Genomic DNA, 19,350 nt, shown 5'->3' on the forward strand with positions numbered 1-19,350 from the left:
GTGACTCTGCGCCGGTTCGTGGTTGAATGTACAAGAGTCCGATTTCCCTAGAGAATACAGAAACCAATTTCTAGGCTGCACCGACCAGGTACGCCAGGTGAGCGAGGAAAGTTGCTTAAGAGGACGAGTCGTCCTCGAAATGAAAATACGTACATCTATTGGGGAAGCTCGAGTATTTTCTTGGGCTGCGCGAAGAGTTTGGGCAACTATCGCACAGATAGCGACGTTGTATCAAAAACCGTTGAACGGAGTGAAGAATCTGGGTTACATGGGACGATGTGACGAGAGAAACTGTGATTTTACAAATTTTATATATAAGTTGAGCCTTTTTTTAAGTGGTATAAATCGAAATTTTAGAAGAAACCAGTTAAAGCTAGTTTCAGTTAGAGGTAGATTCAATTTTAAACGGAAGTTCCAAATTTAAGGTAAAAGAATCAATTTTTTCTGTTATTCAAGCATTAGTGGCAAGAGGCTGTCTTTAAATTGAAAGATAATGTTATCAAACAATATCCTTCGTTTGTAAAAAGAGTGCGCTTGAAGATTGATATATTCTTTCTTTGGAAGATCTCTTTCGTGGGAACAAACACTTGAACAACTTTATTGGCTTCGTTTCATAGAAATTTACTTCTCGAACACGCTTAACAAATGAATTGAATTCCAAAAGTTTACTCATACCCAACGAAAAACCGGCGATTTCAAAATTTGGAGAAAAAGGAAACTGGATAGCTTTTTATTCTAACTCTTTGATTTTATACAAACGCATTTCATTTTATTACTTCAAATCTACAACTGTACTAATAATGTAAATGACATTCTGCTAAACGAATTTAACGCAACCTCGACTCTTTCTTTCCAATAACAAGAAAAAATGGATTCCTTCATTTAAAAGCAAAATTTGAACAGAGAAAAACGATTGCTTATAAATTTTCCACCTGACATTTTAAAACGGAAAAATAACTCTGAACTGCAGACAATAATTGCACAGGCACACAGAATTTCAAAGTACTAACAGCCGAATTAAAAAATTTTCAGAAATAAATCTCATTACGCGGTCAATATTCATCACCGCAAATCATAAATTTCAATGTTTTGCAATACATAACAAACCTGTTTGCCTATCATTATCCCGGTAGCATACACTCCTTTCCAGTAAACAACTGCTAACGAATGTAATATCAAAACAGGTACGAAAAGTTAGTAATAATAATGGAAAAAAAACATTCTACCCTCGTTGTGAGCTACCTACATGCAACATTAAAAATATATATTCTGCAACCCACAAAATCACGTTTGAAAAACTGCTCTGGTATCCAACTGATTTTGACCAAACGATCGAGGACTGAATACCTAATCACTAATCGTGCGATACTTTCTCGATACTAATTAATTAAGAGATATATAACACGTTGAATATTTCAGTGACGCAATAAATGTTTCCACTGGTATCTGTACAAAAAAGTAGGATGAAACTGTGGAAGTATGAAAGCAACGTTTTCACGTCGGTGAACAATTATTCCATTGAATTAATCGTTAATTCGACATGCCGTGGCACTTGGATCACCGGGAGCGTGCCAGGAACGCGCCCAACACGGCCGCTTTAAGGATAAAAGAGAGCAAGGTGGAACGAGAGATGCCTACGATGAATGCCCAGCTCTCTGTGAATGGCCAAAGGAAGTCCAAAAGTTCTATAAACCACTTGGCGGTAGAGAGGTTTGAGAGGCCTGGCATGACGTATAATGGAACGAGCGGTGGCGTTGATAAATAGGCGTTCGGAGGCATTCGCGTGACGAAGGAAAAGAGGAGGGTGCACTCGATTCGATTGCGGTTACAGAAGCTGAGACCTGTAAACGCTTGAATAAACGAGTATCTATCGAGTGGAACGACTCGAGCTGTTCATTGACTTTGACGAGCAACCTGCGAGCAGAACTCGTTGTTGATTGGCCTCTCCAATAACTGTTTCCGTTTCGGAGGATCCATCTGATATTCTTCCAATTTCATACTCCCCCCTTCGCACTTCCACCCCCCAGTGTCTCGAATTCGCGTTACATATATGAATTGATTGATTTTTCAATCGTACGATGACCGTTTGAAACAATCGCTATCGTGTTTAATAGATTGCTAATACGAGCAATGATCTATGGGGTGTTCATTGCAGTGCTTATTTAGCGAGATACTCTTGACAAAGTGGTGGAGAAAGTCTAGCTAAGAATTCGAATATTGGGAGATACTTTGATCTCCAGTGCAATGCAGCCGATATTATTGGCGAAAAGTGATTCTGTGAAATTTATAAGTAAGCTTCTCTGTATTTACTCCTCGCTGTTCCTTTGGTTGTTAAACACTTCTAAATCCATAGACGCTGTTGAATAGAATCGTAGCGGGCAATTGATAGCTGGGAAAACTGGGAATAGGATAATGGTTCGGTTCAACGTTTGATAGTATCACCGTTTAACATGGGCGATTGTTTCAACGACGATTGTTCGTCAGCGGCTATTGAACGACACAAAACGGGCAGGTGGGCTGTCGCTCCGGCGACTGCTTTTAGCTTTACGACTTTACGACCGATGATTAAACAGAGAAATTTCGTCTATTATGCGCATGCAGCCTAGTTGGAAACCCCGCGGCATTTATAGGGTGAGTAGTAGTTGCGTACTTTGAGCGCTAAGTTCTGCGATAAGTTCTTTTAAGTCTATATCGCTATTTCCACACCATCGAGTTTCACTCTCCGGTTTGCTAAATTTGAGCCTTGAAACGGTATCTACATCACTGTTCGCATTAAATATTCCAGTTCTTTTGAATTTCAAAAATACCTCGCGATTGAAACACGCCACGCGAACACAGAGTTTGTAGAAAATTAAATCACTAATTTATGGTACAAATATACAGAGCAGAATACCGTATTCAATTACAATTATCCCAATTACCATAGACTGTGAATAAAATAAGGAGGAACCTCGAAACCTCAGAAGTTTATTCTAGGAAGATATTAACCCAAATTCCAACACCTTCCATATTCCCCGCAAGTTTCCTAAATCAAAGTTGCTTAGCCTCTAAAGAAATTGTTTCAATAACTTCAGACGGAGGGCATCACGATGCGACCAGGACTGCCAGGGCAAAAAGGTGAGGCAGGCACTTCGGGAAATCCAGGGCTGAAAGGGGAGTCGGGGATTGCGGGCGCCAAAGGTACCAAGGGCGAGCCAGGGCACAAGGGTGCTAGGGGTGATCACGGGAAAGAAGGCGGGCGAGGAATTCAAGGATTCAAGGGTGAACCTGGTGCTCCCGGATCGCCAGGACTTCCTGGTGCGCCAGGGGAGAATGGGAGACCAGCAGAGAAGGGTGACAAGGGAGATACAGGACCAGAAGGAAAACCAGGTCCTGCAGGAACGCCTGGACCGCCAGGCTTGCCTGGACTGGGCGGGCCAGGAGGAATAAATGTTGGGGAAGGAGGTAAGGATGCGCAACAAGGAAGAATAAATTTTCCAAAGAATGTAGAAACATATCGTTCCAGAGAAATCAACTAAATTCATAGAAGATCATATACCCAGCCATTTTTCATTCGTTACATTGCATCTCTACTGACAGAAGGGAGCGACAAATGTTCTACTAAATTTACCATCGAATGCACCGATTCGTGTCACTATATCCACGCGCAGAAGCAGGCGTATCGTTCCCTTCCCATTAGCCTCCTCGAAACCGAATTTTCGAAAGCATTCGAAACCAATTTCAAACCACGAGCGCGCAAGTACATTCATCGATTCCTCTGCAATCCTCGTTATTTCACTAGTTTCGTTCCATATACCTAATGATCCTTTTACCGCGTTGACTGGCATCACTATGTTTTCACGCCGAGGATTGGCACCCCGTGTATAGCTTTGGCTCGTTTTCACGCCGATATTCTCTGGGGAGCATCAAAAGTATTGCCCGAGAGTCCGCGGACGTTCACTTTGGAAACAAACCAGGCGCGGAGTTCGCTTTTTGCAAAACTTTCCCCGCTCAAAACGGTCACTTTTCAAAACCCGGCGTCACTCCGAGCGTTGATACCCGTTCCGATATAAGGGCGTATTTGATTAACAGAGCATCGGTCGGTGCAAATATTTCCCTGTAGTTAGCCTGCATCCCCTGTATTCAACGCGGTGCGGTTTAATGCTGTCGTTTAATTAGCTTTAGGGGAAAAAGGCGACAAGGGGGAGGCCGGTGGACGGGGGTACAAAGGGGATAAGGGCACCAAAGGCGAGAAGGGGGATAAAGGTGACTCTGGGCCAGCCGGAATTCCTGGTGTGAATGGCATTCAAGGACCTCAGGGCAACAAAGGCGAGCCGGGCAAGGACGGAGTTCCTGGGGCATGGGGGGTTGGCGGAGCAAAGGGCGAAAAAGGGGAGAGAGGTCCACCAGGAGTCACTGCTATAGCGAGTTCCGGCGACTACATCACCATCAAAGGCGAGAAGGGCGGCGAGGGAAAAAGAGGCAGACGGGGCCGTCCTGGACCACCAGGTCCTGTAGGACCACCTGGGAAACCGGGAGTAATGGGGGAGATTGGATTACCCGGATGGGTGGTACGAGAAAAGTCTCTTTTGTTTCCCACTGATTCCCTTTTTACATGCAAACGTAGTTTCCAAACCTGATTAACCTGTTATTATTCGTACACACTGGAGGGTAGAAGCAATGGGGTAGTTAAGAATTAAAAGTCTTGTGGTATGATAGCGTTTGTGAGGGGGTAATTGTATTTCAATTGTGAGGGCTTTGGCAACTTTGTTTGGGGGAGGGGGATAAATTGTAGGTGGAATTGGAGAGGGGGAGTGAGAGTATAAAACTGGGGAATTGTTTTTGAAAAATAGTTGTGAAAAATTGTCCTTAAATTTTTGTCAAGGGGATGAAATAATTTTATGATTGCATCGTGTGGGTTGTTCTATAAGCAAATCTGAGGAGTAACATTTCTGATTGTTGAGCAATTAGTTATGAGACTTGTACTATACAATTGGACGACACTTCACACGTTCCCTGTTTTATTTAGTAATGATCACATTTCTAAAATAATAAAACTGTTTTCCCAATGCTGAACACAGAACTCGATGAAAGTAAGTATTACCTACATGATACACCCGGCTCGACATTATCTCTCTCCGATCTCACAATAAGTATATTATATGACTAATGAGCCTGTAATCTGTCCATTGAAACCGAAATATCGATTCTGTCGAATGACACTGACTAATTAACCGATTGAAATAATAACAGGGGGCGTAATCATTATGTAAATAAATTTGGAAATCGTAGTAATTGTGTGAAGATAATAGGAAATTAACTACACGCCAGATTAATTAAAGGATTAATAGCCATAGAATATTCATGGAGGAAAGGTGGAACGTGATCGCTGTGTATCGATAATTACTTCTAACAGGGCCGCCCTGGTACTCCTGGACTTCCGGGACCTGTTGGACCAGCAGGACCCAGGGGGGAAAAGGGAGAGCCTGGCGCACTGAGTCCTTACGGAGTATCTGTCGGCGTAAGTACGATTTACAGCTTCTCATCGAAATCAGAACTGCGACTGTCTGATGCTAAAGTTCACCATAAAGCACAGGCTGCAGGTGTATTACTGGGAAGCTAACGCCATTCACAATTATACTTCATTTATATCGCTGATGAGTAAAGCCGGAAATCCATTCGCAAGCTAAGCCAAGCTAAGCTATGCTATGCTATGTTTTAGCTTAGCTTTTAGTGAAAACGGTTCCATAAAAATGTATTAAAGCTATTTCTTTTTAAACGTAGCATGGCATAGCACAGCATCGCATAGCATAACTTAACTTCTATGTAGATTCCCGGCTTTAAGCCTCGTGACTGAAGTCGATTATTATCAACCTCTTACACATTTAACTTGAATTACCAACAAACACAATTCTTCACAGAAATGTCGTTATTAATATTTCATGGTCGTTTAAATCGAAGATGGTTGAAATCTTAACTCATCATTCTTAAATTTAACGAAGTACCTACGTTTGAACTGTTGAAACTCACAAGAAATGCAATGTCACAAACCCACGCATTTTTCATCAAAATCTTGCCTGGTTTTATACTTTAAATTAGAATAATAAATATATACAATGACAGAGGATATTTTGCAGCAGAATATTTTAAAGTTATAAACGACGATAAAGCATCCCCTTCGATATACCCAACAAGACTCAACAAATTCCCATGCTTTTAATACTTGAAATAGGTTACACCAAGAGTCATTTACGTAAATTGATGCTCGAGGGGAAAAGCAGCCAAAGGGCAAAGGTGGACTGTTAAAGACTCTCTACCGTGAAACGAATAAGGATAATGGATGCATTTTTTATCCTGTCTGGTAGCGGGTGACAGGCTAAAGTGGGGATGTTGTACATGGTGATCTACGACCCCCCGGTCGCAAACTTTCAGAGATTGCCAGAGAGGTCATTTCGTGCAAAAACAAGCAAAAAGGGAATGTTTCATACGAACATGGGTTCGTACACGCTCCGCTATAAAGCCTGATTTCAAAAGCCGCCTGCATGGGCCAATGATACTGAAACGATGCAATTCGGGTTCAGTTGCGCGCAGTCAAAGTCAACGTATTTCCAAGGAACTCGCAATAAAACAGAAAGAGGAAAAAAAGAAATTCCCCTCCCGTACGTTTTAATACTTCCTCCATATTGCCCCCGTATTTTTCACGGCACAGTACGATTCGATTCTTTTCCGAAGCTGCTCGATCAAAGATACGACACAAAAGCCTCGTGCCAACTACGTTGCTACGCAGCAGCTCCGCGCGGGCGGGAACATTTTTTAGCGGAAACGACCGCTGCGGGGGTGCCTCGCGAAACTTGTAACGGGGCTCGTAGATCACCCCGTACACCCACAAGTCTCGTTGAACAAGGAATAGAACGCGCCGGGTGACGGAAATTAATGCAAGTGTGCGGCTGACGCCCGCCTCTTTTTTTCATCTTCACCCAAAACGGCCACCAGAGCCAGTTCGAGTTCGATTTATTCGACGCCCCCGCCCCCCCCCCTCCGAACTCTACTCTAAAACAGAAATTCGTCGAAACTTCCACGGCGCGGCCTGACAACTGACAAGCACCCCCGAATGCGCGTGGCAGGGGGTTAATTCACTACTCTTTGGTTTAAAAAGCTGCGGCGCAGCCAAGGCAGACTCGACAGTTTTATTGCAGTTTAAAAACAGTCCGCAGTCACGGGGACACGTCTCGTAATTTATGACGATTTGCACTTGCCGGGGGTTGCTTGGATATCTGCATTCGCCCGGGAGTCGACTAAAGGAGCTTTCCTCGACGAGCACGGTCGTGCGTCTGCGTTAAATCGCGTAATTAGGACATCAAATAAAGAATGTTGTTTCGTAAAGCTTTCGTATATACTTTTACGGAAGCATTCTGTGTGCCTGGATCATCACAGTCGAATTGGTTCTTCGATTTTTAGGAAAGATTTTATTCTTTCGCACTCAACTGTATTTCGGATTAAAAATAAAGATAAAATAAAAAAAAAACGGAATAAAATAGAAAGTAGGAAAAGTAAGTGCTTTTTCATTAGCGATTCGTCAATTCTTACGAAAAGCGTCAAGCTAATACACGCAATAGTTGAGGTTTTAATTTCATGCTTGAAATCATGAGTGTGGATGTTGGAATGTTGTTGAACAGGTGAAGGGGGATAAAGGGGACGACGGTTTCCCTGGAATTCCTGGACAATCCGGAAGGGACGGTCAAAGAGGACCTCCAGGACCTCCTGGACCACCTGGATCAGCGTCGCAAGGAAACTATATTCCAGTCCCCGGCCCTCCTGGCCCTCCTGGGCCACCAGGACCACCAGGGATGCCTCTGGTTGGGCAGAAGGAGGAACCAGGAATGGGTAGAAGCCACATGTTTGGCGAAAGAGACTATTATGGAGTCAGACAAGGTAAAGGAAGATCGAAAAGAACTTATATTATGGAATTTTAATTATAGTATTAAATATATCACTATCAAAGTTTAATTGAACTATGTTAGTACAACTTGGTTGCCATTGTAAAGATAAACAGTATATTTGAATTAATTTTCAAATTATTTCGAAATTCTCTAATTTATCTCGCTGCAATTTTCATGCAAAATGGGAGAATCTTCTGAAACTAATGTACAAAGATATACCAAGCTGATTGAGGATATTTAGCATCCGGAAGTAAAAAGCTTTAAGATCCTAGAATTTGAGATATGGTATCCATTTTGGAGTATGGGGAATGGAATACGAAGGGTCATGAAATACGATGTTAAATAGTAGATGAAGTTAGATTGTACAAATAGAAGTATTCAGTCTGAAAATCATTTTTTTACCCTCTATACTGCAAGGACTCAGAACTAGTCTGGACGAATTAAAGGCACTTCGTGAACTGAAGCAACTGAAAGAATTAAAGGAGCACTTAGGTAACGCACGTTAAAATAACATATGCGTTGTTTCGTTCAAACATGTGTTGCTTTCTCGCCCTACGCATGTTAGGAAATCTACTCAATAAATAACTTATCACGAATCCTGACGCGATTTTGTTTGAACTCTCACAAGGATCCGCGACTGCTTCGACGAGGGGTCCTCTGGAAAGCACGACCAAGATTGTGCCAGGAGCAGTAACGTTCCAAAACACAGAGGCCATGACAAAAGTAAATCTTCTACTCTCCCGGAAATATCTAATCACAACGTGAGATCAACTAACGTTACAAAACGAACCTCTATTTGCCTTAGATGTCCGCTGTAAGTCCAGTTGGGACATTGGCCTACATCATAGACGAACAAGCGCTGCTAGTCAGAGTGAACAACGGCTGGCAATACATTGCAGTTAGTATAAAATTCTGCTATATCACTGTCATACGTTCCTACACACAATTTCTACCTGTCCATTTCCTCAAACCTTTCTGCCAAGTGCCGTACAGTACTCTGTAAATAAATCGTTTCACGAAGTAAGTAAACCAGCTCTCCAATGGTATTTCTTTCAGCCCCTGATAGCTGGTATAGACGGCTTAAATTGTTCAGAAAGGGGCATTCCACTAATTGTTTTAAGCGGTGTATTTTGCCCAACGATTTAATAGGAGCGAAAGCAACGTTTATCCTCCTCTACCTTGCTAAGTTGGTGATCTCGTAGAAGGATGAATTTAATTCGAAATATTTACTTTACACTCTAGCTGGGCTCCCTTTTGCCCATAACCACTCCAGCACCGCCAACTACGTCACCGCCTCCAGCAAATCCACCTTTTGAAGCATCGAACCTGATCAACCAGATACCCGTGAAAGCAGATGGAACGGGGGTGAGTTTCCGTCTTAATCCTGTTGAGTGTAAAACCGTATCAATAAGAGGGGAACTGATGTATTACCTAATTTCAATTGAATTTCATTTCTGCTGCAAAGTGGTATCCGCGAATGGTAAGATATGAATACGATTAATCACTCTATCGTCACGTTTATGCATCGAGGGGACTTATCCTCGAAATGAATATCGAATTTTATGCCTTCTTCATTTAAAACTAGAAAGATCGAATTCCTCGGTCAGCGAACTTTTGAATAATTTCAGGAATGACAATTTTTTGTGACGTTAGGTGTGGAAGTTTTATTACTTTTGTCGCAAAAGATGGGAAAATTGCGATTTAGTGGTACGATTTCCCTAGTTTAATGTAAATATCTTAATTTCAAGAAATAGTACGAGTTCTCGCGGAAAGAAATATTTGGTCACAAAATACTGTATAAGTGTAGCCTATGAGTAGAATATTCCCTCGCTATATGCAGAAATTTTTACGCTGTTTCCTCGATCCTACTGTAATTTACCAAATATGAATCTTATAATTTAATTTATTTTAAACGTCCGTTTATGATCTCTAATAATAATAATTTACAAAAGAATCTACAAGAAGATCCGAGTTTACTACTATTAGAAAAGTTTTAGGAACGCATTATACAACTGCTATAAAAATACAGTGTATTCGTCCAGTATAAATTTATTCCAAAAAATTCAGCGGACAAAATAAGAACTTGTTAATTATTTTCCACTGGCTCCAATATCAATCTATATTTGGACAGCCTAGCTTTCGTAGGTGAAAAATGGATAGTGTGTAACGATATATCAAGAGAAACTGTACAGCGTAATCCACAAAAATTGCTTCCAGTTACAAAGTTTCTGCGGTGTTAGAAAAGTTTTGCTATGTATCTAGTAAAATAGAAAAACCCAGTATATTGCGGGTTTTCAAATGAAGCGAAGCCTTTGCTTGTGAAGAGTATTACTGACAACTAAATTTATTAATCACTGTTATAAAGAGGAAGAAGCAAGCTCATATTAGCAAAAAGAAAATCGTTTCTCATCGTGATATCGCTTAACCACGCGCGACAATATGGAAAACGAAAATAGTGCATAATTTGGCTGCCTCGTAATTAATTATTCGATCGTCACAAAAATTAATAATAATAATTTCTGTATCCATTAATAAATCGAATCTGCAGCTGTTAAATATTCTCAGTCGAATTATTATTTCTTAATGAATTCTCGTATTCGCATTAGAGCATTCATAAAAATTCGAAAAGCTTGAAATAACAATAACTACCCTACATAACTCTTGAAAATATTCTTTCAAGAAAAGACAGAACTTTTCCATACACTCGACAGAACAATACTCGATACAGAAAAGCCTCTTTATCAGCTAATAACTATCGTATATGTATGCTCATGAATTTTCTTGGATGCTTCCAAATAAAAAGACCTTTTGCTTTGATTTCTGCAGGAATATTACAATGATATTACAATTTGCAGTTACGAATGGCTGCCCTGAACGAACCGTTTACTGGAGACATACACGGTGTACGGGGAGCTGACTACGCCTGTTATCGACAAGCAAAGCGAGCAGGTTTGAGGGGTACGTTCCGTGCATTCCTCAGCTCCAGGGTTCAGAACGTTGACAGCATAGTAAGACTCGGGGACAGGGACCTCCCTATCGTCAACATAAAGGTGATTTCCAATCTAATGTCCATCGATCATCAAAGATTTATTCATCCCTGCTTAAGCCTCAAAGCAATTTAACATTAAGCGTTTTCTTTAAACTATGACACCCTGTGTCTTTAAATCTCAGGGAGATGTACTCTTCAACTCTTGGAAAGAGATGTTCAACGGAAATGGGGCATACTTTTCGCAAAATCCAAGGATCTACAGCTTCAATGGGAAGAACATCCTCACTGACTTTGCATGGTAATTATGCGCTCTATTTATATTATCATCGAATAATTATTCTCAGGGCCGTTCCTGGCGGGGGTGCAGAAGGGTCCCTGCACATGGACGGCCAAAGCTAAGGGCGAACGCAGGCCGTTTATTATATGTAAAATATTGACTAATAAGAATGATAATCGAAACTTTTATGATGATTCTTAATGATATAGTTTCTTTCCTCATTTAAATTATTTTTTAAATTATCTAACGCTGGTTTTCGAGATTACTATTCATAAGTATAACCCATTTTCACGAAAAATAGTCCCTGAAAAAGATTATTGCAATCGGACAACAGAAAAGGGTGCCGACCAGGCCTTAAAGTTTAGAATTCATCAATAGTTTGAATTTGAAGAATTTCTCAAAAATGGTAAGCCCTATCGAATTTTTGTTCAAATAATAGTAAAAGAGCATTAAATTTTCTACAATTGCTGTATATATAATTTTTTCGTGCTTCGAACCATTGTTTAGATAATAGCGTTTAAACATAGACCACCTGTGCGGCGTGACGTATTGTCTGTACGCGCGCAGTGCGGACATCCCTATATTCAAACTTTATTATCTAAAAAATGGTTCGAAGCACGAAAAAATTATATACACAGCAATTGTAGAAAATTGAATGCTCTTTTAATATCATTTGAACAAAAATTCGATAGGACTTACCATTTTCGAGGAATTCTTCAAATTCAAACCATTGATAAATTCTAAACTTTACCACCTGCACGGCCCCCTTTTCTGTTGTCCGCTTGCAATAATCTTTTTCAGGGACTATTTTTTTATGAAACGAAACCATATTAGGGGGTGAGAGCAAAAGAAATAGCAGGTTGAAAATAAGGGCCACCCTACAGTACCTACCCATAACTGTAATTACAATAGTTTTGAAAAGAAAGACAATACCATGTTAAAATTGCTGCTCGAAACGTTGTTAACCCATGATTTTCTGCTACTACAGGCCAGAAAAGGTAGCGTGGCACGGTTCGCACAAATTAGGGGACCGCGCAATGGACACATACTGCGACGCCTGGCATTCGAGCAGTTCGGATCGTAATGGGCTAGGATCGCCGCTAACAGGAGGACGCCTCTTGGAGCAAGTTCGTTATTCCTGCGACAACAAGTTCGCCCTGCTGTGTATAGAAGTGACCAGCGAGCCCACGAGAAGGAGGAGAAGCGCCGAAGTTGCGGAGAACGAGGAGTACATGTCGGAGAACGATTACAAGGAGTACTTGGACACTCTGATGGAAGACTAACTTTCCTCCACGCACGAAACAGCAGTAAGAACAACAGAAGAGCAGTTCGTTCGTCGCGTAAACACGGATCGAGATGCGTCCGTTAATAGTCACTGATCGACGGACGAACGAAGACACCCAATGTGAGCAAAGCGTGCATCGGCGATCGAGGTCGTCGGACCGCAGTGGCCATCTGGTTTCTAAAAACGCGAAACCCATCTCTAACTCCAAAGGTTATAACCCGTATCGCGAGTCATTAGTCAACGCATTACACGAATTTCCGTTCTCTTTCTAAGAAATAAGACTGATCGTCTAGACATCGTTCATCAGTGTTTCATATCGATTGCCTGTAACTCTTGATCCATCGCTGCTGAATACACGCGCCACCCCCGCCCTCGAAAGTTCCGCGTCGAATTTCGTACGACTGACAAGTTCAATCGTCGACGTCGTTAAGAGTTCCCCGCATCACGATAAACGTCCAGTACTTAAATCGCTACTAAACGAAAGGAGATTCTTAAAGGCGTGACGCGAATGCCCCCGCTCACCGCCCGCCCCCCACCCCCCAATCCCGAGAAGTCATCATAATTTACTGTTAAAAATTAACGAAGATAAAGAAAGAGGAGGAAGGATACATAAACTAACGGCTGCCCTCTACGACCTAAATAAGGACGGAGATCATATCCGCGATCGAATTGCATTTACATTTTAGCCAATACATATGAGTGTGTATGTTAGATGTAAGAGAACAAGTCGATTAACACAAGGATTCCGCAAGACCATTGAGTTTCTCGATTATGGAATCCAGATTTATGCTCCGTGTATGCGCAACTCGCGGCAGACGTGATAGAATTGCATGCCGCGCGAGATGCAGTTCGTAAATCAGACAGAATGCGAAAAGGGATCGTTGAAGATTGTCCTAAGGAGTTTCCTCAGGACTGGCTAACGTTTCGAAGCTACTCGAGATCAGAGTTGGGCATTATTTGAATGAATTGTTATTTATAATGAATATGTGAATGAAGATTCAGTCAAGTATACCTTTATTTAAATATAAATTGTTATTGTAATGAATAGGTGAATGAAGATTCAGTCAAGTATACCTTTATTTAAATATATTTTCCTTAACCTGGTGAATAATAACGAACCTTATTTAGGAGGACGAATAATTTGTTATTGGAATAACTTTTATTGTAACTTTTCTTTAACCATATAATGGATAACCATAATGGATCTTATTCGTGGATAACGCAGAATTTAAATAAGTTTTGATTGCAACGGAAACAAGTAGCAACGACTTTCTTTAGTTTTCAATTTTGTATATTCACTTGATTATAAAACGTATTTACGATCATCTGACGCTAGAAGTCATTTTTGAAATTGCGCGCGCTCTGCTTGCGCGATTCAAAACAGTCTCCTAGGCAACTACGAATAACAAGACTTCGTTCGAACGAATCGAATACAATAAGAATGAAAAATGTAACGATGAAAACTGCATTCGTCATTCGCGAACAAATGTTCTAACTTTATTCGTTGTTCAAGCTAAAATTCGCCCAACGCTACCCAACACATACATGGCAATACTTTCCACCGTATTCATAATTCGTACGAGGAACGCTACCTATTCTGCGTACTGTCACAGTCTAATTGTTAACCCCTGCTTTATACATCGAGCATAAATCGAATCTAAGTCAGTGTCTATAATTCGATGATACGATACCACTAACGTTAAACTAATTTATTCCGATTAAGTACAGAGAATGTCGGTCTATTACCTTTAGGTTGTCAGCATGCTTGTTGGCGAATATTTCGTATCGGACGGTAACCCTCGATATCGTACGTAGATCCTGGAATCCCTACTGTAAAACCAACTGTCCTTCGATATAGTTTGCACCACGGACCGTTTTCTTTCTAAACTTTGTATTATTTGTACACTTTATTATTGTATTTCTAAATAAAATGTGGAAACGTGCGTCTGCCGTGCGTCTACTGACTACCCGCGCATTCGCTGCACTCACGAATGGCTGCGTTCAGCCGACAAAACCGGTGAGTGATCTCACTAGATTTTACTCGCGTCGACCAATGAACGTGCAACTTCAGAGTAAGTCTAGTGAGATCACTCACCGGTTGCTCGCCGGTTGTATCGGCTGAACGCACCCAATCGCAATCGATATATCGAAGCATCCTATACCTACTAAGATCGAATTCCACTTACGCCCAGATCGCCCGTGATTTTCGTTAAGGTAGGTTTTCCTATACGCGACTAGACCAAAGAGGAGATATAATAAGAGGCGTCACTCGACAAGGACAGACATAAACTAGGGAAATCACTAGCCAACCAATTTAAATGCCCATTCGGCAATGATCGGTAAACCGCGGTAAACTTCGGCAGTAATCAGCAAATTGCGGTAAGGTACATTTAGTCGATTTGAATATCCCGCTCGAATAGACAACCAATTTAAATGCCAAGGTCAAGTAAGGACTTCAAAGGTTCCGCCCGGGGTGACGCCTCTTATTATATCTCCTCTTTGACTAGACGTCGACGCGACTATCAAAAAAAGTTACGCTTTCTTTTCTACTTATAACAAGTAAATAAGTTGAGAAAAAGGAATCAAATTTCTTTGATATTGTGCTTCATTTTCGAGAAAATCGACTTTGAAATTCTTCACGATGCATCTATATAGTCGCGTATAGGGAAACCTCGCCTGATGAAAATCACGAGCGATTTGGGCGCAAGTGGAATTCGCCCTATTGCAATTCTCGAATAGACCGAGTGCGCACCCTAAACCGCGCATATATTTATATATTGATAGCTTTGTTTCTAAGTATAATGGTGTCTTGACAATATGAGCTTCAATTAATTCGAACTTTGCTCAAACTGGTATCCACTGAGTGGCATTCTAGAGACCGTGTTTGCGTCGTTTTTTTTCGTTGATACATTTTTACTTTTATTTCTCATTTATCGAAGCCTTTTGTCTCTTTTACTACGGATTATGAAAGCTCCACTGTATTAGTAGTGTATTATTAAAGTTATTGAGGATCCGCTTTCGCAAAAATACATCGTTATGAAAATTGAAAAAATTTAATGTCGGATCACATAGGAGGGTACATTTGTCTAAATTCATTGTCCTATGGATACTTCTTCGAAAAATAATTAAGATTTTAAAACAGCCAGCGCCTCCATGAATTTTAAACCTTCCAAAATATACGCTAAATTCTCCATAGATGCATCTACATCTTCTTCTGCCCAAATTTCCAACATATTTTTGCACTGTTCGTATGGCGTCGATTTCCCTTGGAAGAACGCGATCTAAAACAGATAGTCGTACATTATTTTCCACGTTTCCCTTTCCACCTTGCAGTTACTATTCTACTGCTGACCTCGTCGCTCGTGTAGCCAAGTTTAGTGGCTAGTTTCTTCCAATCACTTTTCAGAATCTCCGACAACTTCCCTACCATTTCGGAAGTGACCTTGGTTAACTTTCGTGCCTTCGTATCTGTACTTTCGGATTCAACTTGCTCGCTCTCTTGTTTCAAAACATCTTCGTTGAATTCTTGATCGTTAACTTCTGGTGGCGGCGTCTCCTCAGTTTCTAGCTTTATATCTGACTGTGTTTGCTTCAATAATTGCAAACAAGTTAACTCGACACACAAGCGACAAAAGAACGATAGGAGCTGATGGTAATAAAATTACTACTCACTGGACGATCTTTGGCAATTTTTTTAATCATCGTTTCGAGGTATTCGGGAAGCTTGTTGATCGGATAATTTCCATGAACAAAGAAATGCGGGCTACGTCTGGCTAGTAGCCTCAATGCTCTCCAACCAAAGTTCCCATCATTTACTTTCCTATAATATATAGAGAGATAATTCAGAGTGTTCCATGGATCATACGCAAAGAGAGAACTCACTTGTACTCGTCTTCAACCATCGCGTTGGGATCTAATTGCATGATGGCTTCTTCGAAGTATGTCTCTAAAGACGGAAGGAAATCTCTGTCTTTGGATTTGCACGCCTCAAGATTATTAGGGCATAGGTTCCATAATTTGGTGAGTTCGGGGCTAGAAAATGGTTAAACTTAATTATACATCTAATAAGGATATAGAGGTTGAAAGGTTTTGTTTTTGAAAGAGGAATAACTTACTTTCCCATATGATACTTTCCTACTGCTTGAGCATCTCGGATAACATCTCCGATTCTACGCCTTGGCCTTTTCGGTTTCTTTAATTCCTCCACATCGGCTGTGGAATCTAGAGCTGGCTTTTTAAACGGTGGGCAGCCTTCATTCTTCCATGCATTCCAGTGTTCTTCCCGCTTCAATATATTTTTAACAGTTTCAGCAAACGTTGGGCCATCGGGCGGTGTTTCGGCTAGCAAGGCGTAGACTTGTTCCGTAGTAGCTTTAACCCAATCTATTTCGTCAGGCTTCAGTTCATGTGTTTCACTTAAAAATTACAAAAGCTATTGAATCTCCGCGATGCGTATAACTCGAAACACTATTTAAGGAAGCAGACCTTGTCTCATAGCCACTGGCAAGGAAGCTTTGGAAAACAGACATAGTTTTATAGCTTTCAAAAAATCATTTTACTAGTGATTTATAAAAAATGTGCAATTCTATGAAGAGGAATTGTGGATTCAACGGTAATAAAATACAAGTGTACAAAAGAGTCGCGCATCGTTGCAGATACTTACGCTTTAAATTTAACAGTGCTATTAAGATATTGGAAAAGAATGAGAAACTGCAGCAATACGTATCGCCTGAAATTCGAATCGGACAACTGTAGTTCCAATAATTTCTGATTCGTTAGATATTTAGCGAAATAAGGTGTCTCCTTATGAGTTCCTTCCATCAAACTATCAGTTTTCACAGAAGTTGTGGGATAACTGCGCTGTTCCTCTAATTTAAAAGACGAGAATGCTGACAATACGCTCGAGGCATGCTAGAGAAATTTAATTTTCAATTTAGGAAAAATTCTCTAACTATAATAACGTAACGGCGAATTAAGCTTACCACTGAAAATACCTTCCAGTGTATCTTTTGGTAACACTGATTTGGATTTCTAAAGAAATCTTGCAGTGCCCAGAATTTTCTATACAAACTATAATCGATTGGCACTTTAATTTCGGACTTATCGTCATCTTTGGCGATTTGCTCCACATCATCAACCTCCGACTTTTCAGAGCCAAATTCTGTGTGATTCTCCAAATTAAATTCGCTGACGATATTAAGACCAGATCTCTCAGAGAAAGGGAAGAACTTGGCTAGGAATAAAAGTATTCTTCCGCAAAACACTGTCTGCTGTGACCTAGATAGTCTCCTAAGTAGGTCATTGCACATCCTCAGCAAATTATTTTTACAGGCGCTGAAGAACAAGTCTTCTTTCCATACGACAACATTGTTTTCGACGAAAGTAAAGAGCTGTTCGCATCCGTCGAGTGTCATAGAATCAAATATGTCGCCAAGCAGCATCACCGGCATACTTGCAGTTGCCAAGTCTTTTCTACATAGTTCGATGCAGAATGTAATATAAGTCTCCAGTAGTTGCACATTGGTTGATACATTTTCAGATAAAATTACAAGAAGGGTATCTCTTAATGCCTGGTCAACAGCAGCTTTTCTGTCACCGTCATTTGTACACTGTTCCGTACATTTCTTTTGAAACGTCTGTATATCTGACGCTTTGAAACATTGCTGCAAATAGTCCTGAAAATCGAATGCCATTGAAAACATAAACCGGATAACCCTACAGCATCATCGATTAGAGTAATTTATGATAACCCGTACACTATATTCTTTCCTTCGAACTTCAAACAGAGCCATGGTGTAAAACAGATTTACATAAATATGTTGTAAGAAACGTAATTTTCTTTGACTACATGTGTATCAAACACCTTGCAAACGGTGCAAACTATTTATCAACAAATCTATTATTCTTCCAAACCATTCCAACTGAGTGAAGTTATTGCGAATCGCAACCTGCGATAGAGCACTAAAGAGGTGAGTATGCGCATCCGCCAAATTGGGTCCTCTAGAGACAGAAGATTATTGAGTACCTGCCTTTTGATTACTGTCAGATTCACTTTATGATCAAAATTATCGTTATTGATATTGATGCATTGTAGCACAACACATTATTAGGGTATTTTATTACATTTTAGTTTATATTTGGTTTATAAAGCGAATTTGATAGCCCTCAGAAAGGGCGGGTACTCAATAATCTTCTCCCTCCAGAGGACCTAATATGGCGGATGCGCATAATTACCTCTTTAGTGCTCTACTTGCGATGCTCGCTGGTGTGTTATGTGATTTATAGCGTATTCGGTACCACGCACTGACTCTGCACTGGTGCCAGAAAATGACTTGGATTGGTTGTTTCTGATAGAAAGGAAGATAGCTCTATAAGAATCAACCAATCCAAGTCATTTTTTGGTACCAGTGCAAAGTCAGTGCGAGGTACCGAATTTGCTATTAATGATTTTGCACTCCATCTCTACTCACTAGGAGTGTATTCTTGCCAATCGCTTAACTGTAAGACACTAGATATGTAAATAATAAACTAGAGAAATAGAGGGAATGATACAAACTTGTGAGCCAAATAATTAAAGGAAAATTGCGTAATGAATTTATTAAAAATGTAGCACGAATGACCGTACACGGTGAAGTAGAAAGAAATAGTCTTTATTAGCCCGTTGACTTGCAACTGAATCCCATAATTAGTATATTACATTGGAAACAATGTTCTGCGATTTTACGCATTGAAAGAGTTAATTCTGCAGAGAGAATTTAATTTCCATTCATCTAATTATTCTTTAATCAGTCATTTTGAAAAAGTAGTGCCCGATTTAAAAAGAATAAGATGCCAGTATACATTTTTATTTACACATAATATAAAGACAAGATTAAAAAAA

General features: G+C 40.4%; 2 protein-coding genes across 10 annotated transcripts in view; one reads left to right on the forward strand and one right to left on the reverse strand.

Annotated features, from left to right (window-relative positions):
• Mp (collagen XV/XVIII-type protein multiplexin) overlaps positions 1-13,689 on the forward strand; it is a 325,990-nt gene extending 312,301 nt beyond the window's left edge. For 3 of the 7 annotated variants that reach the window (XM_076813594.1, XM_076813590.1, XM_076813596.1), the window contains 13 exons: positions 2,602-2,631; positions 3,075-3,444; positions 4,159-4,550; positions 5,396-5,500; positions 7,656-7,911; positions 8,337-8,411; positions 8,548-8,642; positions 8,725-8,817; positions 9,162-9,284; positions 9,385-9,399; positions 10,775-10,969; positions 11,091-11,206; positions 12,174-13,689. In XM_076813594.1, coding sequence (XP_076669709.1) covers positions 2,602-2,631; positions 3,075-3,444; positions 4,159-4,550; positions 5,396-5,500; positions 7,656-7,911; positions 8,337-8,411; positions 8,548-8,642; positions 8,725-8,817; positions 9,162-9,284; positions 9,385-9,399; positions 10,775-10,969; positions 11,091-11,206; positions 12,174-12,468 — 2,160 coding nt within the window. In that variant the 3' untranslated portion in view covers positions 12,469-13,689. The remainder of the gene's footprint in view (positions 1-2,601; positions 2,632-3,074; positions 3,445-4,158; positions 4,551-5,395; positions 5,501-7,655; positions 7,912-8,336; positions 8,412-8,547; positions 8,643-8,724; positions 8,818-9,161; positions 9,285-9,384; positions 9,400-10,774; positions 10,970-11,090; positions 11,207-12,173) is intronic. The other 4 variants (XM_076813591.1, XM_076813593.1, XM_076813592.1 and 1 more) reach the window with 4 other exon arrangements.
• A 1,815-nt stretch (positions 13,690-15,504) lies between these two features.
• Hpr1 (THO complex 1-like protein Hpr1) lies at positions 15,505-18,398 on the reverse strand. 3 transcript variants are annotated; one of them, XM_076813617.1, is made up of 9 exons: positions 18,227-18,398; positions 17,453-18,145; positions 17,134-17,381; positions 16,956-16,982; positions 16,586-16,885; positions 16,353-16,502; positions 16,143-16,290; positions 15,823-16,056; positions 15,505-15,751 (listed from the first exon to the last, which is right to left on the reverse strand). In XM_076813617.1, the coding sequence occupies exons 1-9, from the start codon at positions 18,260-18,262 to the stop codon at positions 15,596-15,598; spliced, it is 1,992 nt and encodes a 663-aa protein (XP_076669732.1). In that variant the 5' UTR covers positions 18,263-18,398; the 3' UTR covers positions 15,505-15,595. The 3 variants fall into 3 exon arrangements, with proteins under 3 accessions (XP_076669732.1, XP_076669731.1, XP_076669733.1); XM_076813616.1 differs by having other exon boundaries at positions 15,823-16,059; XM_076813618.1 differs by lacking the exon at positions 16,956-16,982 and having other exon boundaries at positions 15,823-16,059.
• Positions 18,399-19,350: the final 952 nt, after the last annotated feature.

This window comes from Andrena cerasifolii, chromosome 6 (genome assembly GCF_050908995.1).
Source record: "Andrena cerasifolii isolate SP2316 chromosome 6, iyAndCera1_principal, whole genome shotgun sequence".
NCBI lineage: Eukaryota > Metazoa > Arthropoda > Insecta > Hymenoptera > Andrenidae > Andrena > Andrena cerasifolii.

Bases quoted from the DNA above. Each gene is read 5' to 3' on its own strand.
- Hpr1 (XM_076813616.1), bottom strand. From the start codon at position 18,262: ATGGCTCTGTTTGAAGTTCGAAGGAAAGAATATAGT. The intron at 16,886-16,955 runs GTCTGCTTCCTT...GTAATTTTTAAG, and splicing joins GCCAGTGGCTATGAGACAAG to TGAAACACATGAACTGAAGC. The intron at 16,503-16,585 runs GTAAGTTATTCC...ACCATTTTCTAG, and splicing joins GGAAAGTATCATATGGGAAA to CCCCGAACTCACCAAATTAT.